This window comes from Vidua chalybeata, chromosome 28 (genome assembly GCF_026979565.1).
Source record: "Vidua chalybeata isolate OUT-0048 chromosome 28, bVidCha1 merged haplotype, whole genome shotgun sequence".
Classification (NCBI taxonomy): Eukaryota; Metazoa; Chordata; class Aves; order Passeriformes; family Viduidae; genus Vidua; species Vidua chalybeata.
In genome coordinates, this window is record NC_071557.1 from 2582085 (window position 1) to 2608491 (window position 26407).

The 26407-nt window shown below is 42.6% G+C and overlaps 1 protein-coding gene across 9 annotated transcripts in view; it reads right to left on the reverse strand.

The window, feature by feature from the left end:
* EBF2 (EBF transcription factor 2) overlaps window positions 1-26407 on the reverse strand; it is a 119537-nt gene that overhangs the window by 13156 nt on the left and 79974 nt on the right. For 5 of the 9 annotated variants that reach the window (XM_053966517.1, XM_053966520.1, XM_053966513.1 and 2 more), the window contains 4 exons: window positions 16747-16828; window positions 5986-6103; window positions 4105-4235; window positions 3087-3213 (listed from right to left, as the gene is read on the reverse strand). In XM_053966517.1, the coding sequence (XP_053822492.1) occupies window positions 3087-3213; window positions 4105-4235; window positions 5986-6103; window positions 16747-16828 (458 nt within the window). Of the gene's footprint in view, window positions 1-3086; window positions 3214-4104; window positions 4257-5303; window positions 5307-5979; window positions 6104-16746; window positions 16829-26407 lie in introns of all 9 variants that reach the window. The other 4 variants (XM_053966519.1, XM_053966511.1, XM_053966514.1 and 1 more) reach the window with 2 other exon arrangements.

A 26407-nucleotide genomic window follows, 5' to 3' on the forward strand; every position in this document is an offset into this window, starting at 1 on the left:
GACTTAGGTACAAAATCCCTTTAGCAATCGTCAAATCCAGAGTTTCAGGCTCAAGGGGTCACTTGAACTTCCCAGAACAGTTTAAAAAACTGGGCATGGCATGATATAATTTATGCACAAAAAGAGAAGCCACCTAGGGAACTAACTAAATTATCAGTGAGCCTGTAAACCTCTCCCTAGCACAACTGCTTTAACAACAGATTTGTTGTACAAGAGTAGGGACGGATCTAAATGTGTCACCAACTATCTGACTTTATTTACGTGAGCCTCAGAGTCTGGACAGTTCTTCCTCTTTGATGTTCTTTACCCCTCAAAACCTGTGTTTTCATCTTAAACACAGCTATTCTGACTTACTGGAATAGGAGGGGGAGAAGAATTCTCACAGCTGAGCAAGTTCTTCCATGACACTTGGCTGCATCTGCCAGAGCTGCAGCGGCAGCTCAGCCCCTCTCTGCAGGGCCTGGCTGCGACAGCCACGCAGCACAGTGCTGGCAGTGTTCACTGTCTCACCACACATCACAGACATCGGGCTGCTGGAGGAGGAGGGTGCACGATTTACCCCGAGTGGCAGCAGCTCGTGCTGGTACCACCCTGGGAGATGTGGGACAGGGCCACGTCCAAGGGCCTCAGCGCAGCTCTGTGGCTCACCTTGGATTTACCCCACAAAGCACAGCACAGGGGAAACAGGAGAATCAATGTCTGGAGATCTCTAGAAATATCCTGAACCCATAAAGCTGCAGCAGACGGAGAGCAGTTTTTGCAGCGGGCTGCCCAACCTTTAAGGTGTTAACTGAGAAAAGGCACCTGTGGCATCAAAGTTTGAATCATGGAATGATTTGGGTTGGAAGGGACCTTAAAAATCATCTTGTTCTACCCTGCCACCATGGGCAGTCACACCTTCCACTAGTCCTGGATGCTCCAAGCCCTGTCCAACCTGGCATTGGACACTCCCAGGGATGGGGCAGGCACAGCTTCTCTGGGCAACCTGTGCCAGGGCCTCACCACTCCCACTGGGAGGAATTTCTTCTGTAAATCTCAGCTAAATTTCCCCTCTTTCAGTTTGAACCCATTATTCATTGTCCTGTCACTATAGATCTTGATGAAGGGTCCCTCTCTGGTTTTCCTGTCATCCCCCTCAGATTCTGAAATTCTCTATTTCCCCATGTTTCTCACAGGCTAAAGCAGTGAGAGCAGGAAATGCTTCGTCACCTCAGCTTTTTCTGTCCAAGGGAACTCACTCTTCCAATTTATAGAGCTCTCTGCATCCTTGTAAGTGTTGCTTCTCGCAACCAGGAAACAAGAGCTCCAATCTCCTTACAAGATTTAGCAAACCAGCACCTTCCCATCCCTGGATCCTGGCACAGAGGCTGATACAGCACAACCCAGAGCCCAGCCTCTCCCACAGATGATTTTATATTGCTTTGCTCTGACAAGGTAACCCCTGGAGGATTTCTGCTCAGCAAGGAAAATTATGTTCCAAATCTTCCTGATACACACATTTCCAGGTTAGCATCTCTGTGACAAAGTAAATGCAGAGCTGTGATCAAAGCTGAACTACGAAAGCCTACAAGATGTGCCCTCAGCTGGCATAAACTGGTGTGTTATTAAAGCCAAGGGAACTATAATGGAACCACTTACAGCAGCAGAGAATTTGAATTTGTGTCGTATTAAAAGCAGAATATGAGGCTACAGCAAGATTAGCAGCAGAGAACAAATGTCTTTTTATTCCAGGAGCAGCTGATGAAAGAAAAGCAATTCAGAACAGGGATGTGTGTGCAACCTGTATCCTAACCAGATGAAGGCACACACAGGGACTAAATGCCTGGGTGTGGTTGTGGGATCTCATCCTGTTGAGACTTTTACCTCAGCTGCTTTTAAAGAGGGTTTTGACCTCAGACCGTGGTGGACAGTATGTAGAGGGGGGCACCTTGTTGGGTCACAGTGGGAACTGTGAGTTCTTGGGAGCCAGTATGCTAATAGGACTATCCAATATTTGCTCAAGTTTCCTTGTTCTTTTTCTCTATTGGTTCAGGGCTCTTTTCTTATAAGGGCATATTCTGAGTTCACATTCAGGATTGGACCTTTGCCCTCAGATGCCCCTGTACTTGGCTGCGTTTGCCCTGCCCACAGGTCTTTGGAATCTAGCCTCTGTAACCTGTGGTCATCACATTTTGTTATTTTCATTATTAAAGTTTTATTTTCTGGGCTAGTCCATTGCTCCCATTCCTCATTTTTAGCCAGCTTCTCCTGGCCAAGCCAAGCAAGGAGATCACAGCGAACTTCCAAGCTCCTTATGTGGTGATTTAAAATAGGCTTTTATCTCTCATTTTAAGTATTTCATCTCTTACTTCAGCTGCTAAAGTTGGTTCAGCCACTGCCATTCCCCTCCACCGAGCCATTTGTCTGGGTTTTTGCTCTACTCTCCAGCACATCATTACATGTCTACAGAATCCTGCTGGCTTCACTCTGACAGGAAGTTTTCCATGTGGGAACCTTATGGAAAAGTCCACACGTCCCATTTTGGTGAGGAGAGGAGGCTGATGGCTGGGTTGCAGCACCCCTGAGTAAGAGTACTTGGGAGTGGAAACACTGAGAGCCCCAGAAGTGCAGCAGTGCCAGCACAGCACACTTTGCAGAAGCCTGACATAAAGACACATTACAGGACACCGATGAGCTCCCATAACAGCCTCACTGTGCCAGTTAGATTTACCCTTGAAATGTGTAGCTAATTTTTATATTCATCTTTCCAACAGTTTGTCATTTTCTTCTTCAAACAATCTTAGTGTGACTCTTTCCAAGAAAAGAAAAAATAAGAAAGAAAAACTCAAATATAATCAGGTTGAACATAAATATTTGGTTTCATATTCTGTAGGCAGACCCTTGTTGTGACAGCATTTGGGAAAAATATTAATGTGCAGTAAAAATGCCTTATGAAACCTCCTCCTTACACCCCCAAAAGTCACCACTGCCAGAGTGGCCTTGGATGAGCAAAAGGGTTAATTAATTAATTAATTAATTAATCAAACCAAGGGTTGTCAATACCAATCACCAACACAGCTCCTGCAGCCCAAATCCCAGGCACCCACCTGTGTAAATGAACCTGCCTGGTGCTCCTTTGCAGAACTGTTTGGATTTGTAGGATAATGTCACCTCCACCACGCCAGGAATGTGCCGGGGAGGCGTCTGGACACGGATGGCGTGAGGTGTGATCAGCTGGGAATGGCAACAGGAGAGGCACCATCAGGTGTCTGTTCTATTCTTTTACTTCACGAGTAAATTACAGAAAAGTTTGGGTTGGAAGAACCCTAAAGATCATCCAGTCCCACCCCCAATGAACACCTTTCTCTATCCCAGATTTCTCCAAGTCCTGTTCAACCCTTGGACACTTCCAGGGATGGAGCAGCCACAGCTTCTCTGGGCTACCTGTACCAGGGCCTCACCACAAAAAACGTCATCCTCATTTCCAACTCTACCCTTGTTCACTTTAAAACCATTCCCCCTCGTCCTACCATCAGAAGCCTCAGTAAAAACTCTTTTTTTTTAAATTATCACTATAGATCACCTGGGTTAGATCCTAGCCTCCAGGGAGAGGATCACACATTTTAGGATGGATTGTCATCAAGAAACTTGCACTGTTAAGCCCTTTGTTTAATTGATGGCTTATTCCTGGGCCCAGATGGATTTTTTTTCTCCTTCCCAAACTTAAACCCTTTCTTTATTTCTCTACCTTTGCTTATGTAAATTAACCTGTGTAAATAATAAACCCTGTGGAAAAATAGGTAGAGTAACATTCATTAAGTTCATCAGTGGGTAAAAAAAAGATATGGGAATATCAAATGTCTCCTTCAGCTCATATCAGGAGACAATTTCTAATAATTTCTTTGATTTTATAGACACCTAGAATTGTTCAGTTCCATTTTGGGTATCATTCAATAATATCACAGAGCAAGGAAAACACATTCCATTAATTCCCTCCACACAAGTTTCTATGTCCCAGCTCACAGAGCACCATGGAACGGGAACAGGAATTAACCCCGTTCCTCCGCAGAAAAGGGAAGTCTCTGCAGCTCAGGGGCAGAGGGGCAGAGGGGCAGCTGTACCCACCTCACTCCACACCAGCATGGTCCCAAACACCACCTGCAGCCCATCGAAGAAGTTGTCCCCGATGATGATCACCATGGCTCCCCCCGTGGTCCACCCCTCGCTTGGGCTGATGGCTTTGATGCAGGGCGTGGCTGCACAGAACAAAAAAACATCTCTTTAAGGTGTCTTTTTTCATCCCCCCAACAGCTTTGAGGCCTGGGTGTAAATGCCTGGAGCAATTCCTGTGAGCATCAAACACCTCAAGTGATGCAAAACTGCAGCTGAGAGCTGCAGCTCCAGCCATCCACACCTGGGAATTCCTGAATTCCCACTGCTAGCAGAGGCCTAGGACATGTCCCTTCCAGCCATTCACCCATGAAGGCTGCTCACCACTCCACAAACCCCAGTATGTCAATAAATAAATATATAAATAAATAAATGAGTGTTTTCTGCCTTGCAAGTGTTAATTACTTGCCTATTCATTACTGGCACTTAACATTGTGTCATTAAAGCCTAATAGGCCAACTGTAGTGAGTGTAAAAATGAAATGTTTAAATGATTGTGCAGAGACTGCTTAAAAAACCAAAATAACACCCACTGATTAGCATATGATTCCACAGACACAAACCCTGTGGAAAAAAAGGTAGAGCCACATTCATTACATTTATCAATGGGTAAAAGAAGATATGGGAATATCAAATGTCTCCTCCAATTCATATCAGGAGATAATTTCTAATAATTTTCTTGATTTTATAGAGTCTTTCTTTTTTTTTTTTTTTTTTTTTTATTTTTTTATTTCTCTCTTCCATATGTTCAAGGCCTATGGACTATGCATCCCATCAGGAACCCAATATGGTTTCCAGGCCATAACCAAAGTCAATCCATCACTCCATTCCCAATGTTGACAGGGTCAGAGGTGGAGGGGAACTTTGGCAGCGCTCCAAAAACATGAGACTCCTTTGAACAGCCAGTCAATCACATCCAATCAGTCAAGGAAAAACTGGATGGCTTCCTAGGCTAGGAATCCTGGGATTTTCCTTCTACCATTTCACTGCCCGCTGGGGGAGAATTAACACCACTCTGAATTCTTTACTGATTCAATCATTTTCTTCCAGTTCATTAATTCTTCTTTTAGGCTGATACAGGGCACAGTTAAGAAGTGGGGCAGCAAAACATTATAATGAAATAATATCCCTGCTTGTCTTTTCTACTAACATCACCAGCTCTTCTCACTTTCAGTGGCTGCAGGAGAGGGAAAAGCAGGCACTGATAGCACTTTCCAGCATTTTCCAGTCGTTTTTGAGCACTGTCTGTGTGAGGGAGGTGGAATGTTTTGGGAATGAAAAGGGAGAGGAGGGGCCAAACGTTTTGAAACTTAACAGATACAAGAATTTGTAATTGCTTGAATACAGTCCCCAACCCATCCTGGAGCTGGCCATGAGTCTGGCTTAGCCAAACAAGCTCCCATCAATTAGTGTCAGCTCCCTCTGCGCATCGTTAGGCTCCGTGCACAGTTTGTTTAAGGGAACCAGTGACACTTTTTCATACACATCTTGTGCTGGAACGGCTCTGTTTAAATAAGATGTCATCTTGCCTAATTTGCCTGAAATCAAATCTATCCCAGCTGAATGAGAAGGCTGAAATTTAGATAATACTTGGTGTTTCTGTGTTTTTCATCTTTGCCGTACATACTAATTAATAAATTGCAGGGGGATGGGGAGTCAGTCCCTTAGATGTGAGGAGGATCATATTTTGCATGCAGTAGACACTGTTTTCCTGCCTCTGCCTTCCCCAAACCCCCTGAGGCTCTGCAATTCCCCCTTAGCTCTCCTTCCCTCCTGAAAACAAACAGAAATGGAAGAACGGGTAATTTCTGCTCTGCTCTCCAGACAAAACTCCCACCTTCCGAGGGGTCGAGTCTTCTTGCTCTCCGCCCGTGCTTGGAGTTGTTGTGCACAAACATGTTGTCAGACACTGCCAGCACATGCCCATCCACGTTCACTGTTGTTGATAGCACCACCTGGATATTTAGAAAGAGAAGGAAAAAAACAGCCAGGTAAACAATTTATTTGAAATTCAACTTGTTAAGGATTAATTATTCAGTTCAGCTAAACCGTTGTTTCGTAAAATGGCAGCACGCCTTGCAGGGGTTTAAGAAGGGGTGAAAATATTTTCAGCCTTCATTAAGTGCATTAATTGCATTTAACACAGCATCCTATGGGCTGTATAGAAGCCTCACTGACCCAGCTCCTGCAGGATGAAAACTCCTTGAAAACAGGACCTAATATCATGCCTGGTTTTGACATGTGAGTGGATGGTGCCTCCTGAAAAATGATGAAAAATCAGATGAAAAATCAACTGAGCCTGAGCACTCCAAACCAAGCAGCAGGTTTTAAACCTCAACCTCCATGACTGGGCTCCAACCTGAATTCTTAGAGGAAATAACTGTATATATTAATTAATCCCACTTTAGTTTTTTCAGTATCCAAAGCTTTAAATCCCATCAATGCAGAAAGATGCGTGACTTCAAACCACAAACTTTTGGGAAAAACGAACACTGTTTTAACTCCAGAAAGAAGATGCCCTCTGACAGAGTGGTTGGACCATTAGTTTGTGTAAATGAGTTTAATTCCATCCCACTGCCACACCTACAGTAATGCACAGGCATGGAGAGTCAAGCCCTGGATGTGTTCATGGATTTTCACAGCCTCAGATGTCACAGCCAAGGTAAGAAAATGTCAAGCTCTAATTGTTGATAAAACTCTATCCAGCACAGAGCAGGAGAGACCTTGCCCTCCCCAGGCTTAGGCGAGCTTAAAGAATACTTTCTTTCTCGAGACAACTCTAATTCATTCCAAAAGGCTCTTGTCATCCTGTACTCTTATATTTCTCAAGCATTCTTGTCACAGAATGTGTTGTTTTTGTGTGCCAACTGATTTCCTCATTCCCATTAGGGTGGGGTGTGACTCCATCCAAAGGGAACGTTTCCCTCATGACATAGCTGAGCCCACTCAGATGCACTTCATTATTTTCCCTTAAACAATGGAAATAAATTTAAGTCTCTCACTGGCCAGCCCAGAACACACTGTCGAAAAGGGGAATAGGCCTGAATTATTCCAGTGTCTGAAATATTTACGACAAGTGTTTAAATTGCAACCAAATGTAAATAAAAAGTGTGTCTTGTATATACAGTTACACTATGGAATAGAGACATCTCTGAGCTCACTTACAAGAGTGGGATAAATACACACCCACCTGCTCACAGGAAGAGAGAACAGAGGCAGGCTTCAAGTGTTCACACATAGAATGGAATCATGGAATGTGCTGAGTGGAAAAGGGACCCACTGGGATCATCCAGTCCAGCTCCTGGCCCTGCACAGAAGCCCTAAAATCCCACCCTGTGCATCCCTGGCAGCACTGTTCAAACACTCCTGGAGCTCTGGCAGCCTCAGGGTCGTGCCCATTCCCTGGGGAGCCTGGGCAGTGCCAGCACCCTCTGGGGAAGAGCCTTTCCCAAAATCCAGCCTTTCCCTGATCTCCAGCCTGACCCTCCCTGGCACAGCTCCAGCTGTTCCCTGGGTCCTGTCACTGTCCCAGAGCAGAGGTCAGTGTTGGAATCACCTTTTGGATTGTGCACAACACAAGAACCACATTTTGCTAGGAGATGTAGAGATCCTCACAGCAATGTCAGAGTAATGGCAAGAACCAGCCCAGAAGACAAGTGCTGAGCATCCTCTGCTCCCTTAGCCAGCAGGAATGAAAGATGCACTTCTAGACCTCTCTCCATGTGCAGTTCCATTTTTATCCACCTCTCCCATCCATGACAGGAGGGCCAGAGCCACTTGGCCTGTCACAGGCTGGGACCCAGGGTAAATAAACACAGCATTCTCGTGGACAGGACGAGATGCAAAGTTCACATCTGGAGCAGAACCTTCTCAAAGTTTGGGACCTTTTTTGCTGTAACCTGAATTTTGGCAGAGACCTTTGTCATTGCTACACCACCACCACTCAACTCTTCATCCATGGTGTGGAGAAAGGACACGTGAGATTGTGGACATCAAAATGACTGAATTTCTTCACTTTGCCCCAGCTGTTCCCTCTTGCCTGATGAAGATCACAATACAATTGTTTTATTCTGGAGATTAAAAACCAATGTTTTATGGATAAAAGAAGGAGGAATGTGCATTCCACCATGGTCTCTAACTCCCAGGCCCTTCCCTTTCACAAGCCAACTGCTTTCCCCCAGTGAGTATTTCCTGGGTCATGAAGGGTGACCCTTTCCATCTGGAATCAATCAGTCAACTCCTGACAACTTCCTGAAACACCTCACTCCATTTCCTGTTCTCTCCCCCTTCCCTCTTTCCCCCTGGTTTGCTTCACTCTTCAAAACTGCAGGCCACAGCAGCTTAATGTTAGAGGGTCAGACACAGTTAGACTCCAAAACACTACACAAGAACACCTTTGACCTTCAAAAATCTTTACATCTTAGCTAAACAAATCAAGGTCAACATTTCTTACCATTACCTTGTTAACCATTTCTATGCACTTTTGCCAAAACCCTCCTGAACACGTATTTATCAACAACACTTGTTCTCCCAACATCGTAAAATATTCCAAGCCCTTTTGAAAAAACCCTGTATTTAGTGCTGATGAAAGGTGATGTAAAAACTTCCCTGGAGATTTAAATTCTGACTTTTGCCCACAGTGCTGGCAAATGGTTCTGGTGAGTTTTTCTTTTCCTGCCCTGATGGCACCACTCCTTGTGTATGACAATTTGGCTTCTTTGCCTATTCTCAGTGGACGATCTTTTACCTAACACCATTTGTTAATGCAAAATTTAATCTAACGGGAATGATCAGAGAACAATAAAATAGGTCAGGTAGGCCATGGATTCTGGTAATTGAGGCTAAGGGCCAAATTTTAGGCACAGACAGCATAAAAACTTAAGATTTTGTGCCACCCAAAAGCTGGACCAAACTGACACCTCTGCTGAGGTTTCAGAGCACAGCAAGAAAGAAAGAAATAGAGAGGGCAATGTTTTATTCCTTCATCCTTCCAAACACAGATCCCATCTCCCTCAGAACACTGGGAGAATTACAGGATTCTAAGCTGTTTTCACACTCCTTGAGGTTCTCCCTGTCAATCTGCAAAGGTCTTCTTATCAACTGAGAGGCCATAGCCATTAACCAGTGATTCCCCTGCAGTCCTGGAGAAATGTTGGAGCTGTATCTCCACATTATTTTTGTTTCCCAGGTGGATTTCTGTAATGCAATCCTTGCTCAGAACCCACAGGGAGGGTTCACCTCCCGTGACATCCAGCCAAAGTGTCTTTAGCACTTTAAACTCAGCTTCTCTGAGCTATACTGCCCCTCCTTCACCTCCCTGCACAGCTCAGGGGGTTGTGTTTCTTTACAAACCTTCGCCTGGGTATTACAAATTTCCCTCCCCCAACTATGTTATATCAGTATTTTTATATTCTAAAGTGTGCTGCTCTTCAAATCACAGATATGCAAATCCATTCACATCCCCAGATATAAAATCTGTATCAGTCACAGACACCTATTTAGACATATGGTACAAACATTCCAGGCATACAGGCATTTACTTACATGTAACGTATCTCATCACTGTGTAAATGATCTCTCTCAAAAAATTCCTGTTACCATTCCAAGTGTGGAAAAAATTCTTTATGACATTGTACATCTGGAAACAATATTGCATTCCTGATGCACTTTCCCTTGTAACTCTCTAGTCACAGCACCATGTTATTTTAACTTTCCAAAAAAAAAAACAAACCTGCTATGAGGATTTTAAATTATTATTAATAATATTATTGTTGTTGTTGTTGTTGTTGTTATTTTCCAGCTGATTGGAACGAAAGATGTCAGGCCTCATCCTGCTGCCTGGACTTGGACAGGGCTCACATTGATGTCAACAGGAATTTTAGTTGATGCAGTAACAGGAGGAGAGGCTCCTCCAGATATGATGGGTTTGCCTCAGAGATGGATTAGGCATAAGATAAACAATGTGAAAAATGCCAGCAGCCTCACTCTGCTCAAAACTTCCATGGAATTCTTTGGGAAATCCTCTCCAGGACCCTGAGCCTGCAGACTGGGAGCTGACAGCAAACTGGGCACTCGGTCTTCACCCCAGGGAATCTGAAGCTTTTTGGGACACAGGGGTTGGACACCACTCCTTGGTCACTGACACCTTGTCTTCTGCTATTATCCACAGACAAACAATGGAGATGCTTCCATAAAATCATTTGCAACCATTTCCACCTTCTGCTTTTGACACTTGTCTTGTTTTAAAGCCTGGTGATGAGGGAATTTATGACTTACAGCCTAAATTTATTCCTAGTCAGTTTATACTTAACATTAGCTTTAAAATTATTATTTCCCTTCTTGACCTTCCTGAGGGTAATTTCAGAGAACAGTTCCACCCCTCCTTAGTGCAAGTATTTGAGCCAAGCTCTTGTCCAGGCCCTGTCCCCTTAATGATCAATTCCTGCACCTGTTCCAATGTCATTTTGCTCTCCTTTGACTGTAGTTAATCCAGTGTATTGTACCCAAACAAGAAATCAGAGGGGCCCAATGCAACAAATCCCCCTCCTTTCTGCTGGCAGTCTGAGACTGAGTGGATCTCATCTGTGGTTTGTTTTTAAAGGATGAGACATCACTCTTTCCCCATGGATATTTGGCCTTCACATCTGAGCACATTAAGCTCCTTGAGTACTTTTTTTCTTGCAGTTGAGTCAGTCCTTCCCTTACTCACACAGAATCTTATATAACATCACCTTTTGTTGGGTCAGTCGGTACCTGATGAAGAAATTTGTCCCCGCCAGTAACAGGCCCAGGCTCTGCTGACACCAGCTGTATTTGTTTTGAAATCTCTACCTGGGAAATTCGTCCCCCATCATGATTATTCCATGTAGTATTCACCTCCACCAGCAGTTCAGTGATCCCTATCCATATCCCAGCCTGACCATGGGGTCTCTGGCACATTTCTTCCCCATCAGCCTGAGCAGGATTCCAATTTAGAGCAGTTATGTTTTATCCTTGCCATCCTTTTTGCTTCCTACAGCCTACATTCCTAACTCCCAATATCATCCCACCCCTCTTAATCATTTTCCATTTCCCTGAGTGACACAGACCCCTCAGAGCTCTGGATTAGAGCGAGCTGGGTGAAATCCCAGCCCCAGCCAGCTTTGCTCACGTGCCTGATGATGAACTGATCCAACCACTCTGAGGTCAGGAAGGAAACCTCCCCAGGGGTGCACCTTGTTATTTTTCCTTTCTCTTCCTCCCTAGAGCATCTAGAGGAGGGGGGGGTACCTGCCAGGAAACATTCCATGTCATGTTTTCTGCTGAAAACAGAGGGCAATTGCTGACCTTTCTCTTTTTGCTCCTAAAAAAGGACATTGGTTTAAAGCTGACCACTGTTAGAACCAATGTCTGCTGCCTCGTACCCCTCCCTGGCACTGCAGGACCTGTTTAATCACTGTGCTCCTGGAGGAAACAGAATTCCCAATCAACAGGAGCCTAATGTGTGAGCACCAGGTCTCAGCTGAAGCATTTCAGCTGAAGAGCCTCATCTTAATTCTACAGAATTATTGTCCCCCTTTACACACCGGTCGTTACCATTAAAGTATCATCAGGCTTCAATCAAGTTCTGCAGGAGAATTCCTCATTAAATGGAGGGCATAGTTTTTGGGGCTTTTATTTTTATTTTAAGTTCCATTCCTGGGAGAATCCCTCACTGAGAACACAGCCCTCACTAACAATACCTATATAAATTCAATTTGCAGAGGAGCTGAACTCAAACCCTGTGTTTGAATAAGTAATTTTAGGATGATTTTTGCCTCAGTTTTCCACCCACCAGCTTTATTTGGAAATATTATAATTGATAAATAACCAATATTGTTTCAGTTAATGCTATTGTTTCAATAACACTAAGACCACAGAGAGATTTCTGCCCCCCCCCCTCAGAAAAGTTAGATCCAAACTCCTCCTTCAGCTCAGCATCTGATGGAAATCAAGGATTTGAGGATCTTTTTGGGAGTAGCCAACATGGGTTTGAAATCAGAGCTGACACACAAGGACATATTGCTCGATCTCTGTGGGTTTTGGGAGCCACCAAGTAACTATGAAAATATCCCTTAGTTCTAGAAATATTCTCTTTCATTTAGTTCTAGAAAGAGTCTCCCTGCTTTAGCCACTGACAGGCATTGAAGTAGTGATTCACAATAAAATCATGTTACTACAGGGAAAAAAAAAAACCTCACTAAAATAATGATCACACATTCCTTAACTTCTGATGTAAAACATAGTTTTCAACAGCACAAAATCATTGCATTTGGTTAAAAAAGGAAGGCAAGAGGATCACAAAGCAGCTGGTGTTGCTCTCCAAACGAAAGAATTATAGTAAAAAAACCCCACAACTCTTCAGGCATCTGGAGCTGCATTAAATTTACAACACAATGTTAATGTAACCTTTCTTCCCCTTTCTCTCCCCACCCCCCCTTTTTTTTAATGATACATGTGAAACCTAACATTTAATTTATCTTAAAATATTACCAGTATAGCATGAAATATCTAAATCATGTAATGGCTCTGGAAGTGAGGCTGGGGCCAGGCTTGGACACTGGATCCCAGTGCCTTGGAACTTTGGGGATGAGCCAAACCAAGCCCAAACTGTGCAGCTTCACACCCATCTTTAATCAGAAGCATTAGCTTGACACTTTTCCAGTTACGAGTAACCATGGCTCTGTGCTGGAAAACTCAGTAGGATGCATTGTAAGGCACTATTTCCACGTCTCGTATTTGTATTTGTGTCTCCTCAACAAAGCCTCAGATTTGGGCTTTCATTCAGGCTCCATTAAAGAGCAAAAAAGGTGCTGGACAAGACCCTTTCAGGCCCAGGTTTCAGTAGTGATTTAAATGAGAATTTGATAGAAGGATTTTCTCTGCTGTTTTGTTTAATAACCACAGAAGAAAAGGAGTATCCTGATGTCTCCTGAAGGTTTGACAAGCACTTCTCCATTGAAAATGAAAATATTTAGTTCTGTAGAAGAACATAGATAGGAAATAAAACACACTTAAATAAGCATTGCTGCAGAATTCTGTTTGCATAAGGAAAGTGAAGTGCTTGGAAGTGTCTGGAAAAGGAGGGACTTAATAACAACAGCTGTACAAATAATTTACTGGGGAAAAACCAGCAGAGATAGATATGGCCCAAGACTGAAACATCATGAATTAAATAATAAAATGAATAAACCACTCTACTGCACTGTGGTTTTTGACCCTGCTTTTACTTTGCTCACAGGTTTGTGTACTGACAGGATGCACAACTATCCCTTCAAACCTAATAGACAACTCTGCACATTCATTACTTTGCCTGGTGAATATATTAACAATTAAAATGAACATGTCCTAAGTGTGCAAACAGACCCCTAATATTTTAAAGTAATTTTTCCCCCCACTTTTGACTTTCAGGGTTGCTGACAGACCATGTTCAACAAGAAGCAGGCAAAAAGAATTTATTAAAATTTTAAAACAGAAAACTCAACAAGCACAAAAAAAAAAAAAAATCAACCAAAAATAAAAGAAGTGTCCAGAAGCCACTGGAGTGTTTAAGAACACTCCTAACTTTGGTTATGTTCCGGGAAGTAATGATGATATCCTTAGAAACCAGTAGGCAGACAGAAAACAAGCTGTCTTTGCCTATTGTCCTTACTGTTCATCATGGCTAATTTGCTTTGGAACACGGGGCTTTGTTATTGCCATGGTGTCAAATTTTAGCAATTTGAGCCACTTTTTGTATCTTTTTTTATCCACACTGACCTCTGCAGCCCAGAACAAAGCTCAGCAAGCCATGTGTCCAGCTTTGAATGAAGATCCTGCTCTCACTCAAAACCTCAAGAATTCTGTGATTTGTCTCAAAGGTTTTCATTCTGTAACTCTGAGAAAAGGTTGACATTTTTTGGAGGGGGTTAATAAAAAGTAAACTGAACTTAGTGGTTTTAAAGCCTGATCTTGATTAATCTGGGAGCCTGAACTGAACTCTCACACTGAGACTCAAAGGGGACGAACTTCCATGTACTGAACGTGCAGGAGGAGTTGAAGTTATCCTGGAGAAACAGAACCCTGGAGTTTCACATGGCTTTGTTTTCCCAGCTTGGCATGTTTGGAGGCAGAGGAGTCTATCCCAGCTCATTCTCCTCAATAAAGTGCTGATTTTGGTACAGAGATCAAAAGCAAGGCCGGGCTCTCTCCCATACAGGAGAGCTGCCAGGTGGATGGGCTGAGGAATGAAGGAATTCCATCCTCATCCACGTGACCCTGCAGGATTTGGTTCAGTTTACCTGTTTAAGGTTTCCCTGGACATTTGAGGCTGCTGGGCTCTGTCACATCCCCGTTCAGGTGAGGTGACGCCAAGAATAATGCTAGGTGTGTCAATAATGTCAGTAATGCTAGAGGGTGTCAATAATTCTGCTCCCCCAGAAAAGTTAGATCCAAACTCCTCCTTCAGCTCAGCATCTGATGGAAATCAAGGATTTGAGGATTTTTTGGGGAGTAGCCAGCATGGGTTTGAAACCAGAGCTGAATTTCTCCAATATTCTGATGTGTTTGGGTCCAGAATTTCTCTCTTGGCAGTTACAACCAATATTCTGTGTACTATGGCAGTGCCTCAGGTCCCCAGGTGTTAATCAGGAGAGCCCTGGGCACGGTTCTTTTACAAATTCAAAACAAAGCTCCCAAAAAAAGGAGACTATTTATGTTTCTTGACATTCCACAATCAGTTCTTCTTGCTGGCTCCAAAAGCTAACAAGATGTGTTTACATGCTGTAAAAGAGGTTTTTTTTTGCTTTACAGATTTTTTAGCATTCTTGGCAGATGATAACTAATTGCTGGTTTTTTCTTTATGGAAATTGCCGGTTCTTTTCTTTATGGAAATTGCCACTTGAAAAAATCCTCAGTATAAATTCCCTAACAATGAGCACCTCTTTTTTTCTCATGTCTTATCATCTCTAAAAAACACAGAGTGAAGAAGTCACTGCAGTCTCTTTAAACTACTGGTGAAAAAAATTAGGTTGGTCAGGATTTTTTCTTTAAATTTCTTCATGCTCCAAACAAAAAGCTAATAAAACTTTTTTTTTTTTTTTGCCTGCATTTCCTTATCTTTTCTGAGCTTTCAGAAGATTTTGTTTTGCAGGATTTCTTGTAAAAGATGAAACTTTTTTTTTTAATTATTAAAATTTTCATTGCTAGGAGAAGCAGAAGAAAAATAAAAATCACTTTTTCTATGAGAACACAATTTGATGGAAAATCTGAAGCAACTCTCTAAACTCCTGTGGAGTTTTAACTCCATTTATAAATAAGGAAACTGATGTAAGCAACCCCATTTGGAATCAGAGATTAAAAGAGAGGGAAAATGGCTCATCCAAGGTCACCCAGAAAAGCTGGGGTACAGCCCAAGCACCTGATTTCATGGCTGTGGCTCAGCCTTGCCCCAGAGTCACTTCCAGCCCCACTCTCCTCACCCTTCCCAGGTGGCCTGACAGCACATCCCAGGGGTCAAAGCTGGACCATTCCCTTGCCACTTTGACAGGGGCTGAGCTACAGGTGAAACACTTATTTATTAAACAGTGCTGCCTAAAAGGTGAGGGCATGAGAGCCTCTCCTCTCCTCTCCTCTCCTCTCCTCTCCTCTCCTCTCCTCTCCTCTCCTCTCCTCTCCTCTCCTCTCCTCTCCTCTCCTCTCCTCTCCTCTCCTCTCCTCTCCTCTCCTCTCCTCTCCTCTCCTCTCCTCTCCTCTCCTCTCCTCTCCTCTCCTCTCCTCTCCTCTCCTCTCCTCTCCTCTCCTCTCCTCTCCTCTCCTCTCCTCTCCTCTCCTCTCCTCTCCTCTCCTCTCCTCTCCTCTCCTCTCCTCTCCTCTCCTCTCCTCTCCTCTCCTCTCCTCTCCTCTCCTCTCCTCTCCTCTCCTCTCCTCTCCTCTCCTCTCCTCTCCTCTCCTCTCCTCTCCTCTCCTCTCCTCTCCTCTCCTCTCTCCTCTCCTCTCCTCTCCTCTCCTCTCCTCGTGTTTCTGTGAGCTGGAGCTCCCAGTGCAGGGGCAGATTTCACTGCAAAGCAGCTGGGTCACATTCCCACGGGGCTTGTTCCTTTTGCTGTGAGATCTTAAAGTGACCATCACTATTTTGGCTTCTTGGTTTGTTGCTAAAGAAGCTGAAGGGAGGATGTGAGAGTGTTAGAAAGCAAAAAATAACAGGGAAAGAGGTAGGAAATGAGGAGGTTGCTTGTGTAGCACGTACAGAGCTACTTTGAAAAATTCTGAGGCATCTAAATATCACAAGCACGATCCCTGCTGTGGGCAGCTGTATGTGCGAGTGCTTTGCCCGAGGGTGTCAAATCAAATATCCACTGCTGGTTGGTACAGTACAGCACTTCCCCCTGGGGATTTAGGGTGGAAAAAGAGGGAAGAAAAAAAAGAAAAAGTGAAAGAAAAGGTTTAAACACAACAAATGGAGAAATACTTTAACAGTGTCTAATACGGCTTTTCATAGATTAGTCATCATGTTTGTTGGGAACAATGCAGGAGAGAGGAGACAGGAAAGGAAAAGAAGAACAGAGGCAGACAGGTTAATGCTGAGCCTTATAAGACTTACCTGGAACCGTCTCATATCTCTTGGGTTCCCTGCTGTTTTCAAGCAATTCTGATTGCACTTGAGAAAAAATTTTAGGAAGAATCTGGAAAGAGAAAGAACAACATCACTTCAATTAACCACAGCAAAAGGTGTTGTTATATTCTGGTTTAAGATGTATATGAAGTAGTTTGCATGGTAGTGGATCTTACAGGACTACAAGAATTTATCAAAACACAAACAAACCAAACTCTAATAAATGGAATTTGCAAAAAACGACAGGTAAAGTATAACCAGTGGGACTGAAATCCACTGTGGTGTAAGTGAATGTAATTCCTCTGATCTACACCCACTCCCTCTCTTCAGGTCTGACCACACAATTTTAGTCTCTTCCTTATCTCTCCCTCACATGCAAAGTCTTTCTTTGGCTGTCTGGAGGGACTTTCCATGAAACAATATAGAAGGACAACGGTATTGTGGAAACCACAAAACCAACAGGGCAACTCCAAGGCAGATAAGCCTCGGAATGAATTGGAATGTATGAAAAACCCAGGAGCAAACACAGCTCAGAGAAGACTCTGATGAGGTTTCATCCTGATGATGTTTTTTTCTGATGAAGATTCCTGTCACAATAGCAGAGGAACAGAACTGCCAAAAGCCCAGATTGTTCCTACCTAGATTTTGAGGGAGGATAAGGAAAACACGAGCTCAAGTGAAACATGACAGCTCACGCTGTCCGAGCAGATAAACCCATTAATATCCCACAAAGTTCTCGTGCCAATTATTTTTGCCCTGTCACATACACCCATCTTTATATAGTTTATTATTCTGTAGAGTTTAGCTTGTCATATACCCAAGTTGAATCTCCAGCCTGTTTGGTGACTCACCCAATACTGCATGGAGACCTTAGAATTTAGAAATATTAAGCAGGAATTTTTCTCTAAGCTATTCCACCAAATTTTGTCTCACATCCACAGAGGAAAGGATTCACCCCTTTGTTTTCTGATTGAATCTGGACATTTCAGAGGTAAAGAAATTGTGTGAAAAGCCACAGTTGTTGGATTAAAAACAAAACAAACAATCTTCAAAATTTAGGCATAAGCAAGAAATATTTTGGCATCCTCTATTGCAAATGAAAATATTCTCTGTGATTCTTTCTGTTTCTATTTGTCAGACAAGATGGGTTTAACTGCAACAATTATAATTAAAAAAATAAATCAAAGACTTTGAGATAGATTTAGAAGGAAAAAGAGTCATATACAAGAAGAAATAAATAGTTGAAGAATTGATTTCGAATACAAAGAACAAGTTATTTATTTATTTCTCTTGCCGAGTGCTTTCCTTTAAAAAAAAAAAAAATCTGCTTTTGCAGTAAGTTAAAGTCCCAGGTGAGCCAGGCCTATTTCCCTTTCTGTTACTATGACAACGATTTTTTACCGCAGTCCCTAAGTCCCTTCAGAACTCACACATTCATGCCTTGAATTAGAACTTTAAAGGAGAAAGATGGATATTTCCTGGGTTTACCAACAACACCCTCCAAACCAGCCCCAACACAAGACAATAACACAGAAATCTGCTCTCCCTTGTTAGTGCCACTTTCTCTGCACTACTCCCACCACAAGATTTCTCCTCCATCTGCCCCAAAATACAAAGAAAAAGCCACGGGTTGGATCCATTTGGGTGTTGCTCGAACAAACCAAAGCCCTCCAAAGACCTCACCCACAAAAAAGACACAGATTTTACCATGTAAAACCACTGCCCAAAATCCACTCTAGCCAGGGACCCTTTTCAATTAAAATGTTCTAATTTTAACTATTATTCCCTTAAATATCTCACAAATATATTAGATATTTTAAAAATGTTTATTTTCTCAAGGTGAGAGTGTTATTTTCTCCATATTTCCTTCTCATTTCAGGTCTCCCTTCAGCAGGACGTTGAGGTTCAGCAGGAAAGGGGTGTCAGTGCTCAGCTCTCAGAGGGTAACTTCTGCCAACAGAGCTCTGGGCACCTCCGTGGCTTCCAAACTAAAAATCCTACCAAATTTCATGCCCTGGGAGAAGCACTGAATATATTTTGTTAAATAAGTCCTGTCGAGTCCCTGCTAAAACCTGTGACCTCTTTTATATGAAAGATTTGGTGAAATTTTATCCATAAAAATGTTTGCAGAAGGGAAAATCCCCTGCACGCTGGCACCCTCGGAGACTCACAGGATAATGTGAGGCATAAATGTTACTCACAAACACTCCTTTTTATCTTCCCCTCTTCTTAGAGATAAAAAAAAAAGAATATTTGCAGATATATAAACAGCTTATAGGAGATATGCCTGTGCAAAGGAAAACTCCAGAATGAAACCAAACTATAAAATTAACCAAGACAAGGAACTTTCATATGAAAATCAATGCACTGCTGGCTGATGATTCTGCAGGAAAACTGAAAAAAAAAAAAAAAACAACTCCACAAGTTGTTACTTCTAAGGAAATATAAAATAAATTAAGCAGGAAAACGGCCGGCTTATTTTTTAATTTTTTGAACGCTTGCATCCCTTTTGATTAAGATGAGAAAAATGATCAACATGAACCAAAGAATGAAGAAAATGAGCAGGGAAAAGTGTTTGGGAGAGAACTTGCTGTGTCAGCTGGGCTGATTTTGGGAAGTGGACAGATCCTGGGGGACTGTGAGTGACACAACCCCTAAAAGGCAGATACAGAGAGGCCAAAATTCCAAATGCACATTTAACGGCATCCAGGAGCAAACTCTGCAACACGGCGTGGCAAGGAACGAAAATCCCCTTTTTCTGCTAAATGCCTACAGAAAATCAGGGTTCAGACCCCCAGCAAACACAAACCAACGGCACACTTGAAAATGGAGCTGGATTCCAATTAAATCCAGGCTGATTCATGCCGAGGGGGGCAATGGCCATTAAAAAAACCACAGAAAACAAAACTTCCCCACTCCCTGAGCTGCCGCAGCGCTGAACGTTCCCAATCCTCCCGACTGCTCTGCACCAAACACATCCAAACCCATGGAGCCTGGGAGGCTCAGCCTGGATATTTAACCCTGGCAATTTGGAGATCCCACTGAGGTGTCTTAGAGGAGCCTTGACTTTCTGGAATTGATGAACAGCTCAAAATGCTGAAATTTTTGCTGCTTTAAGATATTACAAAATTTAGAAAGAGCTCAGTTTTCTTTTAGTACTTAAACATCGTGGCAGAATTTATATTTGTTTTGCTAAGATGTTTGTTGGAGATCACTGGATATGCTGCACTATGTCAATTTCCCTCCTATCACCCCAAAATTTAGATTTAATTTCATTTAGCTGTCCACACAAGGATTTTTATCTTTCTTCCTTTTGTTTTCCCAGCTGAATCACACCTTTCTTTTTCTTTTTTTCAGAGTTCCTCCAGTCAAATTTGAGCTGCAAGTGGGCATCTGTATGAACTATTTGGAAGGTTGTTGTATATACATATATACATATATATACCCATACACATATATATGTGCATATGTGTGTGTATAAATGTGGGGGTTTTTTTTTAAGATGTTGCATCTGGGAAAGGCATTAATATTTATTGCAGCATTAGAATAAAAATGACTTGGGGGGAGCAAAGAGGAGGGAAGGTTTAGCACTAAATGAAGCTGATTTAGGGTAACAGGAGAATTGCAGAAAGATTTTATTAATTTCTTTAAATGAGACACTTTAGCCAGTTTTTGGCCTTAACCTATATATACATGAAAAATAATAATTTTTTAAAAACAGAATTATAAGAAATTAGCTGATTTTGATGTTTCTGGCCAATCTTTAGCCTTGCTAAGGACAGAATTAGGTGGGAGTTTAGCAGCTGACTCTGGCTCCAGCCAAGCAAAGGGACCTTGGCCCATCCTCTCAAAATTTCAGGGTGGTGGGGGAAAATCTAAACATATTTCAATAACTACCCCTGAAAACTCTGCATTGCTACAGAAAAGCTGATTGACTTAATGCACAGAGATAAAATTAATTAAGATATAAGCACAGACTTCTGTTCCTGTTGTCTCTGTCATCATTGGCCTCACTGGGTACAGATTGAAGCACTTGAGAGGTCTCCAAAATGCCACCTTAAATCTGCCTCCCTCTTTTTAGAGCTATGTTAAAAGTTACTGCTCCTCCTGCTGGGAGCTCCCACCAAGCCCAGGAGTTCAGCTGGCGAATGGTTTAAGTGCCCCTTTTCCACTTCAGGGCAAAGTCAGCTGTGTTATCTCAATTATATTTTAGTAATACCTTGAGCAATCCTTGGTGGGGAAGCACCAGGAGAACTCCTAACACATCTGAGGGGTGCATGGACATGGAGAAAGGATGAGGGCAAATTAAGCCAGGTCTTGCATCAGTTAAACTGTTTCCAAAGCAGTTTTTGACCCAAACTCCCATCTTGCCTATCTATGCCCAAATAATCATGTTCTGTACCTGGCTAGGACTGGAACCTATGTTCCACACCTGTGAGGATGACTATCCACCTCAGATGAGTGAAAATAATCAAATTGACCTTAATCAAATCCTGCTGGAGTCAGAAAAATCTTCCTGGTGACTTTGGCAAGACTAGGCAGAAGTCCTAAAGCTCAGTCCCACATGCAGCAGAAGGTGCAATTTTAAAAAAATAAATCAATCAATTAATAATTTTTATCCCTCATCCACCTTTTATAAAATAGAGGTACAGAATCAAGAGGTCCAACATTGGCTGTATGTTGGGAACAGCTTCTGGATAAACCTAAAATTTTGGATACAACAAAAAATTCTCCCTTGTAAAGCAAATAATTCAGGCTTTTTGGGGTTGCTGTGGAATTTTTAGAATTGTGGCCTCAGTCATTTTTTGTCATGAGAACACACCTACCATCTAGGATAATTCTGATTATGCTTACCAGCAAATCCTGCAATCCCAAAACCTAATGAAAATATAAAGATACGGTGCAACTCCACTTAAATAATTCAGTGCTTCCAAAACATCACAAAGGAAACAAAGAAAAAAACCAGAAGCTGTTATTATGAGTATCAGTTAAACAATATTAAATTAAAATATACTGTGAACTGCAAAAGTGTTATTATTGCAGTGAGGACCTGACTCCAACTCCATCAGAACAGGGGAATTCTGGATCAGGTCAGATCCTCCCCTCCGCTCACCTGTGTGTGTCTTGGCATGGCAACCTCTGAGATAAGTGTGACAAGTAACCCTACCCAGTGCCCCACACAACTTCAAATTCCTTTCTTTCAAAGGGCCAGATTTGCAGGTCGGTGTTTCAAATCAATTAATCGCATTTATTTGATATCACCATCCTGATTTTAATGAATATCACAGTGGAAGACTTCTTTGTAATCTGAATATTTATCTCTGGAGTAATTTCGATCTATTATGTCAGGGTGTATTATTAGGGAGTAGATGAGAAAATTTCCCATTTTTTTGCAGGAGTTACAGTCAGTGTGGGATCAGGCAGTGCACAAAGGCACTTTAAATGAATGCACAGCTTCCACCGTGTGAGAAACGAGTGGGGTTATTGCAGAGAGCCAGAGTATTTATATGATACTCCACAAACAGCAGCTAATTAATCTTCACAAAACTCCTGTGCATAAAGTGTGAACCCAGTTTAACAAACTTGAAAACCAACATATGTAGGTCAGGAGACTTTTCTGAGTCTGTCAGAGATTCGCTGGGAGAGAAGGGAGCAGGAGTCAGATGATGAGATCCCAAGCCTAGGCCAGGAGGAGCTGGATGCTCATTTGTCACCTGGGGCTTTTTTAATAGAAAGATTCCAGTTGCACAGAAAACCAACCAACCAACCAACCAACCAACCAACCAAAAAAACCCAACTATAAAAAAACAACTAAAAACACACACACAAAAAACCCAAACAAAACATACAAAAAAAACCCCAAACAAACAAACCAGAAACTGGATTAACACTATGCCTGTAATTCCTACACCCAACAAAAACCTCATTTCCTGATGGGGCAAAAGAGAAACATTTCTCCATCGTCTTGCCTTGATTCAAAGTAATTTCTTCAGTCTGGTTAGACTTTTTTCTAAGTGACTTTTCTTGCAGTCACTCACTCCAATTTAGACTTTAGGTTTAAAGATTAAGTTTTGATATGGGAACATTATCTAAGGCCTAATCCCTGAAATGGCAGAAGTGTCTGATTTCCTGTGGCCCTGAGCTCAAAAAAGCCGATGTTGGAGACAGGTGTGAAAAAGGAACAAAAACAGGGTTAGGGAGTCCAAGAGATCTGACCAACTTAAAAATCAACCATACAACTACAGCACGGCAGAACCCATCTTAAAACTGTCTCTAATTACATTTTTTTTTTGCTATGCCAAGATGTCCTGCTCACATTTGGGTAGGTAACACTCTCTGCAATGGATTAAAGACATGGGGTGAAAATATCCTGTATTTCAGATGGATCAAGAGGGAATATTGCACACAAGTCCACAGCAATGGATCCATCTCCAACTTCCAGTCCTTTCCCTCAGCCAGAGAACAATTCCTCCTCAAATATCCCCTCTCTCTGCAGCCTGGAACAACATACTTCTCTCCACCCTTTATCTAATGGGTTTGGTTTTTTTAAAAAAAGCTTAGTTTCAAACCAATAATAACTGAATGTAAACCTGCAATGTGTCACCCTACCTCCAAACGTGTCAGAAAACTTGATATTTTTTTCCTGTGGATTTTCTATAAGTTTTGCAATTTTCATCTTTGAAGCAGATCGTGTCCCCCTTGTCTAGAGCAGGGACACACCCCCACAACTGCAATTCACACTCTTTGGGGTAAATAAATGCTTCCTCTGTTGCAAAATGATCCCATTTTCAAGAAACAAGGGCTGGGGCAGAGTGCCCTGCCAGGTACCCAGGCAGTTGTTTCTCGGTATTCAATGTACTTATTTCTCATGGCCACATTTGCTAGGGGGAAAAAACCAAAATCTCCAAGGAAAACCTCCTTGTTTGTGCACTCTGATGAAAACCTCACACCATTAATGAAAATAATAATTGAACTCTATGGGCTCGAATTGAAAATGAAACACAACACTAACAGCGTGTTTGTAATTGCAATTGTTCTCCAAAAAGTCTTTGGAGGACTCTTTGCAATTTGAGCAGTTTCCCCTTTATCCTTTGGGCTTTCCCCTTTCCTCCCACACCAAAACTTTCCAGTAACTTCCAAGACAATGGGTAAAAGCTTATTTATCCTGTAAGATCCATATTATTCATGCCATTTGGCACAGGCCCAAATGCCAGAGCATAATCAAAAGTCAATAGGCAGGGAGGTAATAGAGGAGAGGATTGGGCTGACGGGATGTTGAAAGGGACCTTCAGATAATACTCCCTGGCTTATTATGGTGTCTGTGGGCTCCAACTGTGCTGGGCACGGCCCAGCCACGATGTGAAATTGTTATTGGGGAGGGGAGGCACAAAGGACAGCAGGGAGGAAACGCTTTTGTGCATCTCAGGGACGGGGAAATCAAGACACAGAGAAATTCAGTGTCTGCCCCATCGCACAGAGCCAGTAGCTTTCCCAGGCAACAGCCACATCCCATTCCTGCAAGTCCACGCTTGGGATTGTACTGGTTCTTTTGAATAGTGACACAAATTTCATAGAGCTCATTGCCTCCACACATAACACCCAGCAGGATTTGAAAAACATGGCCAAATTCTTGTTCTTTAAACTTTTGACAGCATCAGCAGCACACAAGATTTGGAGCTGGGCTGTGTCACCAAACACAGGCCCAAGGACACTGCAGTCCTGCTAAAATCCAGTCATTTTTGGTATCACTTCATCCTCAGAGCTCTGCACAGGTGCAATTTATCTCCAGATCTACTTTGCAAACCCTGCAGATCCCAGAAAGGCTGACAGAGTTGTTAAATGAGCACAGACCCCAATCCCCACTCATTTTTTTTTCCATACCAAGAGAAACCTACAATTCCTTTCTCTTGTGACTCTTCCATCCTCCCAGCCCATCTCCCTCCAAAACCTCAGTCTGCTGAGCCATGCTAGGCTGAACAGTGAGCACCAATTACACCAGCGGCCTCTCTCTGCTGGCTCTGCTGGTTTTTACTGCTGCTGCCAGATGGCAGAGCCAGGCACACAAAAACTCCCGACCCTGCAGTTAATGCAGAACTTGGAAATAACTTCCCAGCGACTCCAGGAGATCACAGAGCTGCACTGATGTGAACATTAGGGATGGAACCGAGGCTGGGATCCCATTTGACACCTGCCAGAGTGGCTATCACTCAGGTCAGAGCTCTCACTCATTTGTAAAGGGACCTGTCCCCAAACTGGGTCTGTGTGGAATAAACGTGCATTCATTTGCTAAAGAGGCAGATTTACATCCCAGCAGCTCAGGATCCAGGCACATTCTGCCTCCTCCCTTCTCCAGGGCTATTCAGAGGGTAGATTTGCACCTATTGTACTTCTGGGTCTAGGCACAGATGACCTTGAATCTGAACATTGGTGTAACATTATATTCCTATGACAGATTTATGGATTGGCAGATAGGGGTGCATTCAGCGCATTCCTTCCCTAAGACAGGACAGCATCCAATGTTTGTTAGCATCATTAAACTAAAACTGACTTTTCACCTGCTCCCATACCATATGCAGCTGCAAATTTTTAAATTAAACTATGAAACCATGCATAAATTTACATATATTACAGACTAGCCTCTCCATTTAACATGCAAATGTACTCCAATGTTTCAGAACACCTTCTGTCGCTAATTAATTTGCTGAATTATAATTAGACTAATCCTGCATAATTAATAAGCACAGATTTTTTTTTAATTTCTAAGCAGCTTGATGAGATCATTCACTTCCTTCTATAAACTGCTAAGTAACTGTTAAAAAAAATCTGGAAAGAACATATGTGAAAAGGTATGTTTGATGTTGCATACAAATTCAAACTAGCGGGTAGGCTTCAAAAAAGTCAAGATTAATAGAGGTGTGCTTGAAGAGACCGTCAGCACATTATTTTCAGGGGCATGGACCAAGATTTTCCGTGTCTGTTTTATTCCTTTTTTTCTCTTTTCCTTTTACCCCTCGGACCTTCCAAGATCACGGAGTGAGCAGGGCAGGATGACAGAACCTCGTGTAGAATCTGCTGCCACCCCACGCTGTCTCTCAACCCCTCACCCTGGACATGCTGGGTGTGGATCAGCTCCTTTGATGGGATTTGGAATTGTTTTCATCCCGGCTGCCAAAACCAACCGAGAGCATTTTAGAGAAACAATTAAGTGCTATTAGCACTGGATTCACTCTCTACTGATTAAAATGAAGGGTTGTGTTTTCATGTTGGAGAGCTGGACTGCAGAGAAGGGCACGTGCCAGAGCAAGTTTAAATGGGCTGGGTTAGAGGCCACAAACTGATGCACAAAGAACTCTTGTGCTTAAAACAGCCCAGTCTTAAGATCTAAAATATATCTTCCTAAAATAGTCATGCAGGGGAAGAGAGAGACCCAAAACAACACAGAATATTGTGCAAACAAGGGTGCCCACAATAATATGAGTATTTTATTTACAAACACTGTCTGGAACCCCACTCCCTGTATTAATTTACCTACTTTGGGATGCAGTATTTCAGCTCTACTGCTTCTTGTTTTGTCTTCCCCTCAATCCTTCTCAAATTCAGCACCATCAACATCACCCAGTGTTTGCCTCAACTGTGAGTAAGCAAAATC